Source organism: Schistocerca piceifrons, chromosome 2 (assembly GCF_021461385.2).
Source record: "Schistocerca piceifrons isolate TAMUIC-IGC-003096 chromosome 2, iqSchPice1.1, whole genome shotgun sequence".
In the NCBI taxonomy this organism is placed as follows: domain Eukaryota; kingdom Metazoa; phylum Arthropoda; class Insecta; order Orthoptera; family Acrididae; genus Schistocerca; species Schistocerca piceifrons.
This window is the reverse complement of record NC_060139.1, coordinates 76,274,812-76,294,140: the sequence shown is the minus strand read 5'-3', so window position 1 is coordinate 76,294,140 and position 19,329 is coordinate 76,274,812. Positions and strand designations below refer to the sequence as shown.

General features: G+C 41.3%; 1 protein-coding gene across 6 annotated transcripts in view; it reads right to left on the bottom strand.

The window, feature by feature from the left end:
* LOC124776206 (leukocyte elastase inhibitor-like) overlaps nucleotides 1-19,329 on the bottom strand; it is a 208,841-nt gene that overhangs the window by 173,004 nt on the left and 16,508 nt on the right. For all 6 annotated transcript variants that reach the window (XM_047251050.1, XM_047251047.1, XM_047251052.1 and 3 more), the window contains exons 2-3: nucleotides 11,566-11,652; nucleotides 4,235-4,414 (exon numbers count right to left, since the gene is read on the bottom strand). In XM_047251050.1, the coding sequence (XP_047107006.1) occupies nucleotides 4,235-4,414; nucleotides 11,566-11,640 (255 nt within the window). In that variant the 5' untranslated portion in view covers nucleotides 11,641-11,652. The remainder of the gene's footprint in view (nucleotides 1-4,234; nucleotides 4,415-11,565; nucleotides 11,653-19,329) is intronic.

Below are 19,329 nucleotides of genomic sequence, written 5' to 3'. Positions count from 1 at the left end.
ACTCCATTCGGCGTTGGTATGCGCAGTTTAAAGCTTCTGGATGCCTCTGTAAGGGGAAATCAACGGGTCGGCCTGCAGTCTCTGCAAATGAGAGCGTATGTAGACAGTGAATCATCGCTAGCAAAGTCGGCTGTACAACTGGGGCGAGTGCTAGGGAGTCTCCCTAGACTAGACCTGCCGTGTGGCGGCGCTCGGTCTGCAATCACTGATAGTGGCGACACGCGAGTCCGACGTATACTAACGGACCGCGGCTGATTTAAAGGCTACCACCTAGCAAGTGTGGTGTCTGGCGGTGACACCACATTAATTTTTATAGTTCCAGAGAATGTAACTGCTCTGTAAGCACCTATCCGCTACTTTCACACGCTGCAGTCACGCCTTACGGTCATGACGCACGTCCGCAGAACACAGCTCGCCCGTTGCAGATCGTATAAGATTCTGACTACTTACACTGGAGCCCACATACATTCATACAAGAAAGCTTTAATAGACAAATTGGCGATCGCGCGCTAGCTGCGACGCATCAAGAGACCTACTGTTTGCCTCTGGTGCGTCCTTATACAGGGTGAGTCACCTAACGTTACCGCTGGATATATTTCGTAAACCACATCAAATACTGACGAATCGATTCCACGGACCGAACGTGAGGAGAGGGGCTAGTGTAATAGGTTACTACAAACTATAAAAAATGCACGGAAGTATGTTTTTAACACAAACCTACGTTTTTTTAAATGGAACCCCGTTAGTTTTCTTAGCACATCTGAACATATAAACAAATACGTAATCATTGCCGTTTGTTGCATTGTAAAATGTTAATTACATCCGGAGATATTGTAACCTAAAGTTGACGCTTGAGTACCTACTCCTCCGCTGTTCGATCGTGTGTATCGGAGAGCACCGAATTACGTAGGGATCGAAAGGGAACGGTGATGGTCCTTAGGTACAGAAGAGACTGGAAGAGCACATTACGTGCACATGCTAACACCTTTTTATTGGTATTTTTCACTGACGCACATGTACATTATCATGAGGGGTGAGGTACACGTACACACGTGGTTTCCGTTTTCAATTACGGAGTGGAATAGAGTGTGTCCCGAAATATCAGGCCAATAGATGTTCAATGTGGTGGCCATCATTTGCTGCACACAATTGCAATCTCTGGCGTAATGAATGTCGTACACGCCGCAGTACATTTGGTGTACTGTCGCCGCAGGCTGCCACACTACGTTGTTTCATATCCTCTGGGGTTGTAGGCATATCACGGTACACATTCTCCTTTAACGTACCCCACAGAAAGAAGTCGAGAGGTGTAAGATCAGGAGGGCTCGCCGACCGTGGCCCGTGTTTGTTACAACACGCAACTGAACGTCGGAGGTTTCAAGCGTCAACTTTAGGTTACAATATCTCCGGATGTAATTAACATTTTACAATGCAACAAATGGTACTGATTACGTATTTGTTTACATGTTCAGATGTGCTAACAAAACTAACGGGGTTCCATTTAAAAAAACGTAGGTTTGTGTTAAAAAACATACTTCCGTGCATTTTTGTATGGTTTGTATTAAACAATTACACTAGCCCCTCTCCTCACGTTCGGTCTGTGGAATCGGTTCGTCAGTATTTGATGTGATTTACGAAATATATCCAGCGGTAACGTTAGGTGACTCGTCAATATCCCACCTGGACAGTCGAATAGTGGGCCAATGTTCTTTTCACAGATGAGTCCCGATTTGGTCTGGAGAGTGATTCTCGACGGATTCGCACCTGAAGGCAATGTGGTACACGATTTCGAGATCCGAACATTGTGGAAAGAGACCGATATCGAGGAGGATCGCTAACGGTTTGGGCAGGGATTATGTTGATCACTCGAACATCTCTTCATAAAATCGTACGGGTGAATTGGAAAGAATTAAGTGGCGCCTGGTATTGTGACGAGGTCTTGTGACCTCACGTACGGTTGTTGTGAAGTGCTGTGCGTCCAGATGTCGTGATGATGGACGATAATGCCCAACCTCATAAAGCACGAGTGGTTGACGTTTTCTTGGAAACGGAAGATGCTGGACGCATAGCGTGGGCTGTTCGCTCTGCGATTCGAATCCCATAGCGCTTGTCTGAGATGCACTAGGGAGACGGGTTGCATCGCGTCAGCATCCACCAAGACTTACGAGGAGCTCCGCAGGAAGAATGGACATTATTGCCTCAACATGAAATTGATGACGTTGTTCACTCACTGTATGATTTGCCGTTGTCAGGCCTGTGCCGCGCGGAGTGGCCGCGTGGTTTGAGGCGCCATGTCACGGACTGCGCGGCCCCTCCCGCCGGAGGTTCGAGTCCTCCCTCGGGCATGGGTGTGTGTGTTGTTCTTAGCATAGGTTATTTTAAGTAGTGTATAAGTCTAGGGACCGATTACTCCATCAGTTTGGCTCCTTAGGAATTCACACACATATTGTAAGAGGTCCGAGCAGATGTAATTTCGATGTATTGCTCATGCGCTGCCTGCGATATGCAAGGTGTAAGAGAATCTCTGGCCAGAGAGCAGTGTTGACTGCAGTAGCAACTGTGTAGCTGTAGCAGTAAGTTGTTGCTAGTCTGCAGTCTGCTCTGGTCTGGTCTGGTGTATCGTGTTGGCTGGGCCGGTCGCGGTGCAGCGATGCCGGAGCCTGAGTATTATTGTATAAGGTAAAAAGCAGCCTCGCGCATATGCAGTACTGTTATTTCAAGTACCATGTAAATGTTTTAAAAATGTCCTAATAATAATCTTTCTCATAAAAAGTAACATTTAACAACCACTCATTTCAATTTAAAGAATTTACTAATTTCTCCAATCCATGATCATCCCGATTATTACAAAAGACAAATCAGTTGTTTCCTTTCATAAATGACAAATCTATTGGCCAGCATTGCACAGGGCTGTGCCAGAAAATTTTATTGTAAGAGCAGATGTATATGCGTTATCCGGCGACTTCATTGAGGTAAGAATTTTTCTCTTTTTTTATTCAGAATGATCTTTCAGGGCCATGACGCAGCACTGCTGACGTCCAAAATTAACCAGTTTAAATTCACAATCAGTTATTGAAAAGTTATAAGTGAGTGACAATTTAATTGAGAGGTTAGTTACATTGTATTATTACCAGCTTACGGAAATTATTTTGTTGGGACGTTACACTGAATGTGAACAACATAATTATAATTTTTACTGTTGAGAGGTTTAGTAATTTTTCTGTTTTGAGGTTACACTAAATGATACACGTGAATTATTTTGTGGGGAGGTTACAATATGTCAAGGCCTGTATTGTTACCAGAGGTGGTCACACCTCAGTTGTCGAAATGTGTGTGTAAATCTGTTAAGATGGAAAACACGAAGAACATTTCCGTCTACTGTTATGCATGTTGCAGTTGTTTACGTTCTGTATTCTTTACACTGTTTCTACTTTGTTATCACCTGTTTAAACTGTTTTGTGGCCAAAAAAGGCAAAATTGCAAATTTACTGTTTGTTGCTTTAATTTTGGACACCAGTGTGTGTGGGTCCCTTGCCTGAACAGACACTGGCTAAGGCAGTGATGCCGGTAACATGTCTACTCGCCAGATCCTGGAAGCCGGAGTTGCATACCTGTATACACGAAGGCCTACGAAAGCTGTGATTCGACGACAGTTAATGAAAAATGCTCAATAAAACAGACTCTAAGGCAGATTCTAAGGTCAGTATGTGATATTCAAAAAAGCCGTTGAACACCGGAAAGAAAATGCAAGCACGCACTTGTTGTCGCCCTAGGTACGAAAATTTATAAGTTTTGCCTCTACCATACTAAGCAAGTTGTCTCACTGGCTATCACTGAAATCAAATTTACAGAGATAATATCGTTAAACGTGTATCAAGAATCCGACTACAAACTACTTTGTTGAAGTTTCGAGAACATACTTTCACCGAGGAGTCAAGCAGTATATTGCTCCCTCCTACTTATATCTCGCGAAGAGACCATGAGGATAAAGCCAGAGAGATTAGAGCCCACACAGAGGCATACACACAATCTTTCTTTATACGAACAATACGAGACTGGAATAGAAGGGAGAACCGATAGAGGTACTCAAAGTACCCTCCGCCACACACCGTCAGGTAGCTTGCGCAGTAGATGTAGATGTAGATGTAGAAACGAAATGATTTCTGTTCTTTTGATATTAACGAATGAGGAATCCCTTCTACGTGCCTTGGTCCCTTACACAACCTTTACTCACCTGTAATCTGTTCATTATAGCCCCAACACCATCTTCAACGACAGTTGTGTCCTCAGGTAGACGCAGTCCTCTGGCAATCTGTTTGGCCGTATTGGCTTTGGCTCCAAGGAATGTGAGCGCGAGTATTACCTGTATACTGATAGGAGAGAAGAACAAGTTTCCAGGCTCCGCCGCCAAAATCTGAAAATGAATACTTGTGTCACAATTTATTCTTCTTCAGACAGTTTTTAGATACAGTAGTATATTTCGTTTGTAGTTCATGCTCTGCACTAATATAATAACATTTATCTGCTAAGAGAAATTAAGGCTGTGAAACCTAAATATCTTCGTAGAGATCGTTAGAATTAGAATGGAATGAATGAATTATGCCATCACCATCGATAGCGAGCAACAACAAAGCATTCTGATGGTCTAATTGTAATGAGGACAGAAAATTATGTAACTTTTCTACATAATTAATATACAGTAATGGTAAGTAAGAGCATCTGAAACGCTGAATCAGAAAACTATTTGCAATCAAAGTAATTGTTTCTAAGTGCTTCGTAAATAAGAAGTTTATGTAATTAATATATCTGATTGACACGTTCTTATAATATCATCGAAATTATTATGTACCAGATAATACATTCAACGTGATAGACTGTGACAACCTTGGTCGTTAATGTTCGCCATCTGTTTGTTTTCATAAAGTTCCGAATTTTTATTTCACGAATGGAATTACATATTCTAAAACAAAAATCCATTACTTTTCAAGTTACACATGCTACCACCCGTTATTTAGTTGAGAGTGCATAGAAAAATTCTTTTTAAAATGGCTTAAAGCTGTTAATTGAAGATGAAAGGAGGCTGAGACATTCCTAGAACCAAACCGCTGTTGCACCCGAATCGTTAACTTCAGTCCAAGGAATATTTTGTACTTGTATTCCTTAGATTGAGATGTGAAAGCTATTTTTAAGTTCAAGCAAGTTCTGTATACAACAGACGTTTCGTATAGGTTTCGCTGTAACACACTATTTTAATAGATAATCGAGCTGATTGCACTGAATTCAATGTAATCAAGGATCGTTCAGTTTTCCATGGAAGTTGAAGGAGGCCATCTGACTTACAAACATTACTACTTAATAGTTTTCTACAATTCTGCCTGCCTTTTAGAATTAATTTTCACCTGAACTGATATAAGTAATCCCTGCAAGAGAAAGTAAGCAACTGCACGTGCTGCTACAGATAGACGACAAGGCTACCAGGTATGGTAGAAAGACCAACACTTGTCCCATTACTGCATAGAGAGGCCTCGCAGACACACAAAGCGCTGCAAGCTTGGATGCCTCCAAAGTATCCGAAACGTTTCATTACGTGGTTGGTTTCACAATCAAAGAACTCCAGTCTGTGTGCAGGCGCTAGAAAACTTCAGAAAATGCAGCAAGACAGCTGATGGACCATAAACTTCCCCATGTTGATCGGATGTAGTTTCCACGGAGGGTATGATATCATTGGCGTAGTCCCAAAATGGTGGCCATGAGTGGGAACGATTCCTATCACGCCACACTTGTTTCTACTAACCCGTAGTAACCAATATCTACGCTGTTGACATAAAAATGCATATTCCGTCTCTCGCAACAATCAACTTCCCTAATTTAGCACCTCAACAAGCATTCCACCCAGACACTCTAACCATTCTCATCTCTCTCTTCCACGACTTGTATTCTTTGTAGAAGAACACACAAGTTGTTCTTCGGATCCTATGTCCACCTGTGCCGCGGGTACATTCACTCATTCTCTCGTAATGTCAGGATTATTATGTTTCGTAACTACCGAATATCGTGAGCACCTCAGCACTTAAATACGTCTCTCACAGAACTGTTTCTATGCTCCCCTGGCTTCTCAGTCGTTGCTCAATGCGAAGAAACTTGACACTGTACAGCTAACTGGATATTTCTGAACAGAGCGTTCTGCACTGATTTCATAACGTTAGAATCGTGGCATAGTATGCTGCTGAAGCATACCTCACAACCGAGCGAGGTGGCGCAGTGGTTAGACACTGGACTCGCATTCGGGAGGACGACGGTTCAATCCCGCGTCCGGCCATCCTGATTTAGGTTTTCCGTGATTTCCCTAAATCACTCCAGGCAAATGCCGGGATGGTTCCTCTGAAAGGGCACGGCCGACTTCCTTTCACATCCTTCCCTAAACCGATGAGACCGATGACCACGCAGTCTGGTCTCCTTGCCCAAACAACCAACCAACCATACCTCACAAACTGCTGTCTGTTCCACGCTACACGGACGATCGTTGATGTTCACTTGGGGGCTGGCGTGGGTTCGGCATTGGCACATATAGCGACCATATGCAGAGAACCCCACAGCCTTTCACGTAGCAATGACGAAATCACGAAGTAAAGGCAACAACAGGCCACAGAAGAAGTTTCTCGTCCATAAGATCCACGAAGACGTGAAAACCATTCAGAAAACTTTAGGTGAACGTATTCACAAGAAACAGGTGTCTCTAGGCATGAATTTTTTCCAACAACTTCCGCAGACATCGCTCGGGTAATGGTAGGACCATATTTTTCAGTCCCTGCCACAGAAGCGCAGGATCTAGTTTGGCGCTGCGGCTTTAGAGGAAAAGGACAGGTGGGATAACCAGCAACACGGAGAAGTACAATTTCGCTCTCTCCCTGTAGGAGCTTCGTTTGTACTCACTCTTGCAAAGCTGCCGCCAGGTGGCATCGAATCCACACCAATATTATGGGAAACAAAGTACATGAGTGGTAAGAAGCCCGTATGGAAAGCTCCCAGTTCGTTGACGGAGGATAACCCTGAAATAAGGGATTCTATCCAGCAGGGCACAAACACATCCGCTGTCTCACTTGTGTCTCAGAAGCAATTACATGTCATTTACGGGTCACAGGAATGTTTAGATGAACTGCAATAGAGCACTAGCTCTAAAGTGTTCCTAAAGGAGCCAGTGTGTATATAAGTACATTTCAGTCGTTGGCAGAGCCATATTGACGTATGCACACATGCAGTGGGGATACAGTTATCTGTTTCGAAAAAACAGCGACGTTCAGTGACCTCACCTTTTACGAGAAACTGTCACGGTACTTTTAAATGGTTTAAAGGCCAAAGGACTAGAGACTATTAACATCTCTAACTGCGTTTGTCGTAGGTCTTGCAGAATCGGTAGGGCGCTACGCCTGAAGTCGCACAAAACTTCCGAGAAATGAGATATGGATGCCGAACGTTCTATAATGTTACTTAAAATCCGTCTTGATAGCAAATTTTTTTATTTTTTTATTTTAATTTTTTTATTCATATGACCGGTTTCGGTTCATTCAGAACCATCTTCAGATCTGATATTACAGTTACAGAAGTAACCAGTCCAAATCCAGCAACTTTCACATGCTACGCCACATAAAAATTTTTATGTGACGTAGCATGTGAAAGTTGCTGGATTTGGACTGGTTACTTCTGTAACTGTAATATCAGATCTGAAGATGGTTCTGAATGAACCGAATACGATCATATGAATAATAAAAAAAAAATTACAATCAAGATGGATTTTAAGTAACATTATAAAATCACTGATTGCTGTTATCCCATAATACATTATGTCTGTTTTTGCCGAACGTTCTGTTTGACTGACTGTACTGTAAAGGTCAGCTAAACGCGTCACACGGTCCGGATGCTATGATGAAACGTTCAGCTAATAGCAGTGCGATTCAGATGGTTGGTATGTTTCAGATTTCGGTACACGTGAAGTGGCTTCTACTATGGAACGAGATGGTACAGCGCTAAAATATTGCATTTTCCTTCGCGGACTCAGACGCAGAACGCTATTTGATGACTTACCAAACTCACATCACGTGAATGGTTAGACCATCAATCATTCGTTTCCCATTTCGTAGCCCAGCCAGCGAAATTTAACTTTCGGGCGAGCGACTCTGATCTTCGCATGTAATACGACTCGGGCTTTCTTGCAGTTAATGACAGTTAATAGCAGGTCTCCGCGGCTGTAGCTGGTCCAAGAGGAAGCAGACCCATATTATTTATGGGCGTTCACCACTTTTCGCAGATAATGATGTATTATAGTTCCTTCTGAAAACTGCGCGGCCTTAATAGCTTACACGCGCCCACAACGTAATTTTGCAGCACCGTAAATGTCTTCCACGCAGTTTCGCAGAATAGATTACGTGGGCGCCGCTTTATAATTTTCTACCAGCACTACGTAGGTACTTATTATAGATGTTACGCCTTTGCTTAAGTGGTGGAGAAGAACTGGCTTTGAAAGAATGACATTAAATCTTTTGTTGTTGTTGTTGTTGTGGTCTTCAGTCCTGAGACTGGTTTGATGCAGCTCTCCATGCTAATCTATCCTGTACAAGCTCCTTCATTTCCCAGTACCTACTGCAACCTACATCCTTCTCAATCTGCTTAGTGTATTCATCTCTTGGTCTCCCTCTACGATTTTTACCCTCCACGCTGCCCTCCAATGCTAAATTGGTGATCCCGTGATGCCTCATAACATGCCCTACCGACCGGTCCATTCTTCTTGTCAAGTTGTGCCACAAACTCCTCTTCTCCCCAATCCTATTCAATATCTCCTCATTAGTTACGTGATCTACTCACCTACTCTTCAACATTCTTCTGTAGCACCACATTTCGAAAGCTTCTATTCTCTTTTTGACTAAATTATTTATCGTTCAAGTTTCACTTCCATACATGGCTACACTTTCAGAAACGACTTCCTGACACTTAAATCTATACTCGATATTAACAAATTTCGCTTCTTCAGAAACGCTTTCCATGCCATTGACAGTCTACATTTTATATCCTCTCTACTTCGACCATCATCAGTTATCTTGCTCCCCAAATAGCAAAACTCCTTTACTACTTTAATTGTCTCATTTCCTAATCTAATTCCCTCAGCATCACCCGACTTAATTCGACTACATTCCATTATCCTCGTTTTGCTTTTGTTGATGTTCATCTTATATCCTCCTTTCAAGACACTATCCATTCCGTTCAACTGCTCTTCCAAGTCCTTTGCTGTCTCTGACAGAATTACAATGTCATCGGCAAACCTCAACGTTTTTATTTCTTCTCCATGGATTTAAATACCTACTCAGAATTTTTCTTTTGTTTCCTTTACTACTTGCTCAATATACAAATTGAATAACATCGGGGATAGGCTACAACCCTGTCTCACTCCCTTCCCAACCGCTGCTTCCCTTTCATGCCCCTCGACTATTATAACTGCCATCTGGTTTCTGTACAAATTGTAAATAGCCTTTCGCTCCCTGTATTTTACGCCTACCACCTTCAGAATTTGAAAGAGACTATTCCAGTCAACATTGTCAAAAGCTTTCTCTAAGTCTACAAATGCTAGAAACGTAGGTTTGCCTTTTCCTAATCTTTCTTCTAAGATAAGTCGTATGGTCAGTATTGCCTCACGTGTTCCAACATTTCTACGGAATCCAAACTGATCTTCCCCGAGGTCTGCTTCAACCAGTTTTTCCAATCGTCTGTAAAGAATTCGTGTTAGTATTTTGCAGCTGTGACTTATTAAACTGATAGTTCTGTAATTTTCACATCTGTCAACACCTGCTTTCTTTGGGATTGTAATTATTATATTCTTCTTGAAGTCTGAGGGTATTTCGCCTGTCTCATACATTTTGCTCACCAGATGGTAGAGTTTTGTCAGGACTGGCTCTCCCAAGGCTATCAGTAGTTCTAATGGAATGTTGTCTACTCCCGTGCCTTGTTTCGACTCTGGTCTTTCAGTGCTCTGTCAAACTCTTCACGCAGAATCGTATCTCCCATTTCCTCTTCATCTACATCCTTTTCCATTTCCGTAATATTGTCCTCCTCAAATACATCGCCATTGTATAGACCCTCTATATACTCCTTCCACCTTTCTGCTTTTCCCTCTTTGCTTAGAACTGGGTTTCCATCTGAGCTCTTGATATTCATACAAGTGGCTCTCTTTTCTCCAAAGGCCTCTTTAATTTTCCTGTAGGCTGTATCTATCCTACCCCTAGTGAGATAAGCCTCTACATCCTTACATTTGTCCTCTAGCCATGCCTGCTTAGCCGTTTTGCACCTCATGTCGATCTCATTTTTTAGACGTTTGTATTCCTTCTTGCCTGCTTCATTTACTGCATTTTTATATTTTCTCCTTTCATCAATTAAACTCAATATTTCTTCTGTTACCCAAGGATTTCTACTAGCCCTCGTCTTTTTACCTACTTGATCCTCTGCTGCCTTCACTACTTCATCCCTTAGAGCTACCCATTCGTCTTCTACGTATTTCTTTCCCCTCATTCCTGTCAATTGTTCCCTTATGCTCTCCCTGAAACTCTGTGCAACCTCTGGTTTACTCAGTTTATCCAGGTCCCATCTCCTTAAATTCCCAACTTTTTGCAATTTCTTCAGTTTTAATCTACAGTTCATAACCAATAGATTGTGGTCAGAGTCCACATCTGCCCCTGGAAATGTCCTACAATTTAAAACCTGGTTCCTAAATCTCTGTCTTACCATTATATATCATTATCTATCTGATACCTTTTAGTATCTCCAGGATTCTTCCATGTATACAACCTTCTTTTATGATTCTTGAACCAAGTGTTAGCTATGATTAAGTTATGCTCTGTGCAAAATTCTACCAGACGGCTTCCTCTTTCATTTCTTAGCCCCAGTCCATATTCACCTACTATGTTTCCTTCTCCCCCTTTTCCTACTGTCGAATTCCAGTCACCCATGACTATTAAATTTTCGTCTCCCCTCACTACCTGAATAATTTCTTTTATCTCATCATACATTTCTTCAATTTCTTCGTCACCTTTTTTTATGAAACTCATAAACAGTAATCTGCTAATATTTGTTTTAGTGTACGTCAGGTGACATTATAACGTGAAAGAATATCCAGTTAACTGGTAACTATGGCAGCGTTTGGTGAAACAAATATAATGAAATAATTTTTGAAAACTGTCAAGGATCACACTTAATACGACTTACCTGTTGAATAAACGAAAAAATTTCGCCTGTCTTTCAAACAGCACTAGTTACATTCTAATATGCTGAAAAGCACGAAAATTTGAAATTCCCCTATAAAAAGCCCTATGGTTTCTTATGCTTGATGGTTTGGATAGGGAACTGCACTTTTATCAGTTCTTCACGTCTTTTTGTTATGTACGTGATAAGATATTTTCATTTGGCTATTGCTGGTACAAAAATGGTAACGCACACAGTAGATCTTATACCTAAATCAGCTTTTCCAAAAGAGTAAAATGCACGACTCCATACTGTCGTGTAGTGGACTGCCTGGATACCAACCTTGTACATGTCGAAAGTAAAGACATTATTTGCCTGAGATATGTTATGCAGGGCGACGTTCACTTCCTCTGCCATGTTTTCGTCGGTCTGCAAAAATAAAGGAACACAAATTATAAGAATGCACTGAGGAAGTTGATAAACAGTACGAATACATTTCTATCTAAACATGCTTTCCATACTGAGAATTAGGTTAAGTTACACGGAAAACTAGAAGAATAATATTCGGCAAATACAATCCACATATATTAACTTACCGATGATGTATGTATTCGTTTTACTAAGTTCAGTATACGAATGGAGAATGGAAAATGTATACCTTTACAAATACTGGGGACAAACACTGTGGCTTATAGGGTGGTGATAGAGGAAAAATGAAGGCAATGAAGTGACGCACTGTGAGGCAATTGAAACGACGTATTGAGTGCGACTGTGTTGACCGTGTGTCAAGGTATTTTACTTGCTGGATGAGTAGTCTATTGTCTTGACCACTGTATTTGATTAATAAACATTGTACTCAGGGCAGAATGTCGTAAATGCAAAAATTTGGTGACGTTAAATGAATTTCAACAAGGTATTTTTGTGAATGTGGAATTGGGAAACTACAAATTTGTAGCGACACACAAATTCATGTCCAGTACCCTTGTAAAAATGATCTACCGATTAATAAAACTGCTACTACTACTATTACTATTACTACTCCTATTATTACATTATATGTCCAGATGATCTGAGAAACATTGACTGTTATTTAACCAGCTAGAAAAGGCTATACAAGGTTATTGTATCGTTGTTCAACACGATCTATCCATAGGTGTATTAGTGACCCTATGTTGATAATCCTATACACTGGATAGCTTCTCCTGAGTGTTTTCGATCCATTTCTCGTATGTGCATTTCTGTAATAAACACTGAATTCAGACAACTCTCATTCAGCTGAAAGTAACGAAAATGATGCGATAGAACCGAAAGATATTTCGCAGTGCTTGAGACACTGTTATCATATTCGGCTGAAATTTCATTCGAATGTGCTTCTGGGCATCCTGGTTTACATAAATTGTACTTTCCATAAACAATGTGAATACTTGAACTATTCTTTAAGGAGACCATTCCTTCAGATTGTTAAGAGAAGCATGAGTTTCAATGGGACTTTACATCTCGAAGAGTCAATGACAAATTAATTTACTGAAATACAAGCAGAAATAAACTAAAACTATGAAGATAGATCAGAATTTGTTCATCAGTTAGTACGAAAAGCACTGTAGAGTATTATTTACCTTTGGTTTCATTATTATGCTAGCTTCGCTATGAATTTCGGCGAAGGAGATATGTTGCATCAACATATTATTGTGGCAAAGATCGTTAGGCAAGATTCACGATACACAAGTGAGGCTACTTGGCTGTTTTCAAGGATTTAGTGGATGAAAATGCAAACGAAGCCGCGCAAGGTTGCTACAGCACTCATCATTTTCAGCAAGAGCACAGAAAACATTCAGACTTGTAATACAATCCTATTACCTCTTTATGTGAGTGTTCAGCCAGTTTGACAATACTAGGGCAAAGTCCACTATCCCAAATGAGAAAAACTGAAGATCGACTTGTAGGAGAAACAGAGCATAAAGTTTCGAAGACCGATGTTATGTACTGGAGGACACTAGGACTATGTGGCGCCTTAAGCCCCTATTACACAAGTGACATTTTTGTTTGAATTGACTACTCGTGACAGGTGAGTTTGGTGCACCGCCTCTAGGGTTTTATCCTTGTATAAGTCTCGCCAATGACGATTTGTCGTTTTGGTTGTAAGTAGGCTGTTTAGGTTTTTATGTTGGTAATGCCACGTAGCGCTCTATATGAAAATCACTGACTGTGCTGTGTGAAGTCTGTGGCTGGTTGGCATTGAAGGAATAGTCGCTATTGTAGTGTTGGGCAGTTGCATTTGAACAGCGTTGCGTTGGGCAGTTGGAGGTGAGCCGGCAGCAGTGGTGGATGTGGGGAGAGAGATGGTATAATTTTGAGAGCGGACGAACTGGACGTGTGTCCATCTGAAAGAGTAAATTTGTAATACTGGATATCATGAACTGATATATATGATGACTTTTGAACATTATTAAGGTAAATACATTGTTGTTCTCTATCACAATCTTTCATTTGCTAACTATGCCTATCAGTAGTTAGTGCCTTCAGTAGTTAGAATCTTTTATTTACCTGGCAGTAGTGGTGGTCGCTGTAGAGCAGTAGTTCGAGTAACGAAGATTTTTGTGAGGTAAGTGATTCATGAAAGGTATAGGTTACTGTTAGTCAGAGCCATTCTTTTGTAGGGATTTTTGAAAGTCAGGTTGCGTTGCGCTAAAAATATTGTGTCAGTTTAGTGTTGATCAGAATAAGTAAAGAGAGAAATGTCTGAGTACGTTTAGTTCTGCTCAGCTGTTTGAAAATCAAATAACGTAAGAGGTTTATCAGCACAGTAATTCATAAATTTTCCTAAGGGGACGTTTCATATGGTTTACACATCAGCGCCAAACTTGTTGTGAGAGCTGTCTGCTGAGCAGTTTACCACGTGAAGTGAGGTTGTGAGGGACTACACTTTCCACGAAAAATTGAAATGTAGCGACACATTGTAGGCACAGACAATGGTTATTAGGGAAACATCCCCCAGGCTGTGGCTAAGCCATGTCTCCGCGATATCCTTTCTTTCAGGAGTGCTAGTTTTGCAAGGTTCGCAGGAGAGCTTCTATAAAGTTTGGAAGGTAGGAGACGAGGTACTGGCAGAAGTAAAGCTGTGAGGAAGGGGCGTGAGTCGTGCTTTGGTAGCTCAGATGGTAGAGCACTTGCCCGCGAAAGGCAAAGGTCTCGAGTTCGAGTCTCGGTCCGGCACACAGTTTTAATTTGCCAGGAAGTTTCAGTGGTAATTGGGTTTATCTCTGCGGAAAACAAAATCCGTAGATACATGAAATGTATTCGGAGTTGCGAATACGGGCAACCATCAGCTGTATAATAGAATGACAACAATGGAAATTTGTGCACGACCGAGACTCGAACCCGGTTTTGCCGCTTTTGCGAGCAGCCGCCTTACCATTTTCTTTTTCTTTCGTTGAGCTCATTTTCTTCGTTATTGTTCGTGGCATTTGTTCGGGGCGGACGTCCCATGACATGCGTTCAAGTTCATCGTTGATTGATTCACTCATTTTTTTATTACAGAGGACAGCTAACGCCCCATGATCGAACACGCTGAGCTACAGTGCCAGCAGCATTAGGCTATGCGAGTGCAACACACGGCTAGACCCAAACTTCCATATTACGTGAGCTTCATGTCTACAGCCTGTGCTCCTACAGCCATCTTGTACATACAAAATCCAATGTCCTGACTGTTGACTTACTGACTCAACATCGCTCAGCCCAAACCGCCAGGGATAGATACTTGAAATTTTGAGAACCTGTGTATCTTACAATGTAGGCGTCGTTTAAGAAGGGATTTTTTTGAAATTTCATCCCTAAGGAGGTGAAATAGACGATATAGGTTTTTTTTAAAAAAATGTCACTATTAAGGCAATTTTGAAACTAGATCAATGAAAATTTGTATTTGGTTTCTCAGACAGAAATAAAGAAATACATGTTTCAGCATTTTTGGAAATTCAAATTTATGGGGGGTGAAATAGTGTGTGAAAGCTTTTTTTGAAAATATATTATTAAAGAACTACTAAATTGTTTTTACAGTTACACCTATGAACATTAGTTTCTGACTCCTCGGTTACAAATTACAAAATTTATGTTTCACTGAATTCGGAAATTGAGCCCATAAGGACGTGAAATAGGGAACTAGATCTTTTTTATGAAAATATTTTATTGTGAAAGCATTTTTAAGCTAAATACATGAAAATTGAAATTTGGCTTCTCTGTTGGAAATAAAACACACGCATGTCACTGTTTTTGGAAATTCAATCCCTAAGGATGTGAAATAGGGTCATACTGATTCACGGACTCATCACCGCCCAGCCCAAACCACTAAGGATACAAACTTGAGGTTTGGAGAGGATGTGGGTCTTAAATTGCAGGCATCGTTTAAGAAGGTTCAAAATGGTTCAAATGGCTCTGAGCACTATGGGACTTAACATCTGAGGTCACCAGTCGCCTAGAACTTAGAACTACTTAAACCTAACTAACCTAAGGACGACACACACATCCATGCCCGAGGCACGATTCGACCTGCGACCGTAGCTGTAGCGCGGTTCCAGACTGAAGCGCCTAGAACCGCTCGGCCACTACGGCCGGCGTTTAAGAAAGGACTGTGTGAAATTCCACTACTAAGGGGGTGAGATAGGGGATGAAAGGCTCTTTGAAAGTATGTCGCTATTAAGGGAATTTTGAAGCTAGATCTACGAAAACTGGTATTTGGTTTCTCAGTCACAAAATAAAAAATGCGTATTTCAGTATTATTGGAAATTCAGTCATTAAGGGAGTAAAATAATGGGTGAAAGATTTTTGAAAATAAACAATTACTAAAGAACTAAAGGATTTTAGGGCTGCATATATGACAATTGGTATTCGACTTCTCCGTTAGAAATTAAAATATATCAGTGTTCCTGGAAATTCAATGCCTAAGGGAATGCAATAGGGGACGAAACTTTTTTAAGAAAGTATTTCGTTACAGTAAAAAACTTTTAAAGCTAAACTTATGAAAATTGGTAGGTCACTTGTCGGTTAGATGTAAAGAAATATTTGTTAGGAGATGAAAGTTGCTATGGAAGTACCTCCTCAAGAAAGCAAAAGGCATGATTAAGAGCAGGCCGGGGTGGCCGAGCGGGTCTAGGCGCTACAGCCTGTAACCGCGCTATCGCTACGGTCGCAGGTTCGAATCCTGCCTCGGGCTTGGATGTGTGTGATGTCCTTAGGTGAGTTAGGTTTAAGTAGTTCCAAGTTCTAGGGGACTGATGACCTCAGAAGTTAAGTCCCATAGAGCTCAGAGCCATTTGAACCATTTCAACCATGATTAAGAAAAACCTTAGACTCCTGCTAACGGAAGTACATTCGGAAAAGACCATGCTTACACGGCCTTAATTAGTGTGAAAAACTTAGAAGGTTTTGTAATTCGTGAACAACATAAAAATTCGATTAAATAAAAGCAAAACAAAAAGTCTCTACAGGTCATACAGTCTACGCGAGGGAAGCAGCGAGCGCTAAGCTAGTTGTGTACAAGGGTCAATCAATAATTAAAGAGACGAAGTGGTCTGGGGAAAAAACTGTTAGTAGGGCAAGTTTGGTACTTTTATGGCTTTAAGTTGGCATCACTGTGATGAGCCCTGATCAGATGATGTATCAACATTGTTTTGTTTATAACATCAAAAATACATTTCAAGATGGCGAGTCTGCTTGAAACGTCCACATTAGGTGAATGACGTTCTGTTATTCGTTTTTTGCTTGCTGAAGGCGTGAAACCAGTGAATATATAGTGTAAAAGCTCTAAAGTTTATGGTAAGGTTGTATGAATTGTGCAAATTTTTACAAGCAGATAGAGCAGTTCAAAAATGGTCGTGACTCAGTGACTGACGAACACCGTTCTGGCCGACCAGTTGCAGTTTCAACTCCTTCAGTTGAAAGTCGAACTGATGACATTATTCGTGCCGACCGCCGTGTGACTGTGGAAATGATAGTTGATAAGGTTCAAGTTAGTACTGGTACAGTTAAAAACATTATCTGTAACAAGTTGAAGTACCACAAAACATGTGCAAGATGGGTCCCAAAGGAGTTGACGCGGCTACCCGAGAAAACAACATTGAGAGTGTGCACAGAGCTAAAGGAACGTTATGAAAGAGAAGGTGAGCACTTCCTGAACAAATTTTTAACTTGTGATGGAACTTGGGTTCACTCTTACGAGCCAGAATCAAAAAGACAAAGCATGGAGTGGAATCTCACCAACTCACCTGTCAAGAAAAAATTCAAAACCCAAGCATCAGCAGGAAAAGTCATGTTGACCGTGTTTTGGGATGCTGAAGGTCCAGTTTTTTGTGATTATCTCGAAGAGCAGCATACAGTGAACAGCCAATACTACTCGTATTTGCTCTTAAAGGAGGTGAAGCCAGACATGAGAGAAAGGCGTCTTGGATCTCAGAGGAGAGGTGTGATTCTCCAGCAAGACAACGCACGTCCTCATATTTCTCAACTAACCCGTGAAACCATCGATAAAATGAGCTCGGAAGTACTGCATCATCCTCCTTACAGTCCTGATTTAGCACCTAGTGATTTCCATTCGACTGGCGCACTGAAAGGGGCATTACGAGGGAAGAGGTTCCAGGGCAACGAGGACGTGAAAAAGTTTGTAGGAAATTGGTTCAGACATCAAGATAGAGTAAAAAAGTTTGTAGCCCGTTGGAACAAATTCATAAATGTTCAAGGGGATTATGCTGAAAAGTAGAAAAAGTATTGTTTGGTACAAATAAACGTTTTTTTATCCAGACCAATTTGTCTCTTTACTTACTGAATGACCCTCGTATATTCCCGTAAACGGGAGGCATTTTACTTGGAACTCGCTTGCGCGGTGGCGGAGAATAAGTACGATATATTGCAGTGACTGTGTTACTCCGAACTTCGATGCAATGGTCCTTCGAACACGTATGCAACATTCAGAAATAACTACATTCACCTGCTAAAGGAAATACATACAAACACATCAAACAATATTTAGAAGGCATTAAACAGCACCCTTTCGCTTTATCCTTTGTATCTTGTTTCCTTTCTGTGTGCCAAATAACACAGAAAATTATTTATTTCGTTAAACAGTTCTAACATTTTCACTGTTGGAAATTAATTTCTACATCTACATCCATACTCCGCAAGCCACCTGACGGTGTGTGGCGGAGGGTAACTTGAGTACCTCTATCGGTTCTCCCTTCTATTCCAGTCTCGTATTGTTCGTGGAAAGAAGGGTTGTCGGTATGCCTCTGTGTGGGCTCTAATCTCTCTGATTTTATCCTCATGGTCTCTTCGCTAGATATACGTAGGAGGGAGCAATATACTGCTTGACTCCTCAGTGAAGGTATGTTCTCGCAACTTCAACAAAAGCCCGTACCGAGCTACTGAGCGTCTCTCCTGCAAAGTCTTCCGCTGGAGTTTATCTATCGTCTCCGTATCGCTTTCGCGATTACTAAATGATCCTGTAACGAAGCGCGCTGCTCTCCGTTGGATCTTCTGTATCTCTTCTATCAACCCTATCTGGTACGGATCCCACACTCCTGAGCAGTATTCAAGCAGTGGGCGAACAAGCGTACTGTAACCTACTTCCTTTGTTTTCGGATTGTATTTCCTTAGGATTCTTCCAATGAATCTCAGTCTGGCATCTGCTTTACCGACGATCAACTTTATATGATCATTCCATTTTAAATCACTCCTAATGCGTACTCCCAGATAATTTATGGAATTAACTGCTTCCAGTTGCTGACCTGCTATTTTGTAGCTAAATGATAAGGGATCTATCTTTCTATGGATTCGCAGCACGTTACACTTGTCTACATTGAGATTCAATTGCCATTCCCTGCACCATGCGTCAATTCGCTGCAGATCCTCCTGCATTTCAGTACAATTTTCCATTGTTACAACCTCTCGATATACCACAGCATCACCCGCAAAAAGCCTCAGTGAACTTCCGATGTCATCCACAACGTCATTTATGTATATTGTGAATAGCAACGTTCCTACGACACTCCCCTGCGGCACACTTGAAATCACTCTTACTTCGGAAGACTTCTCTCCATTGAGAATGACTTGCTGCGTTAC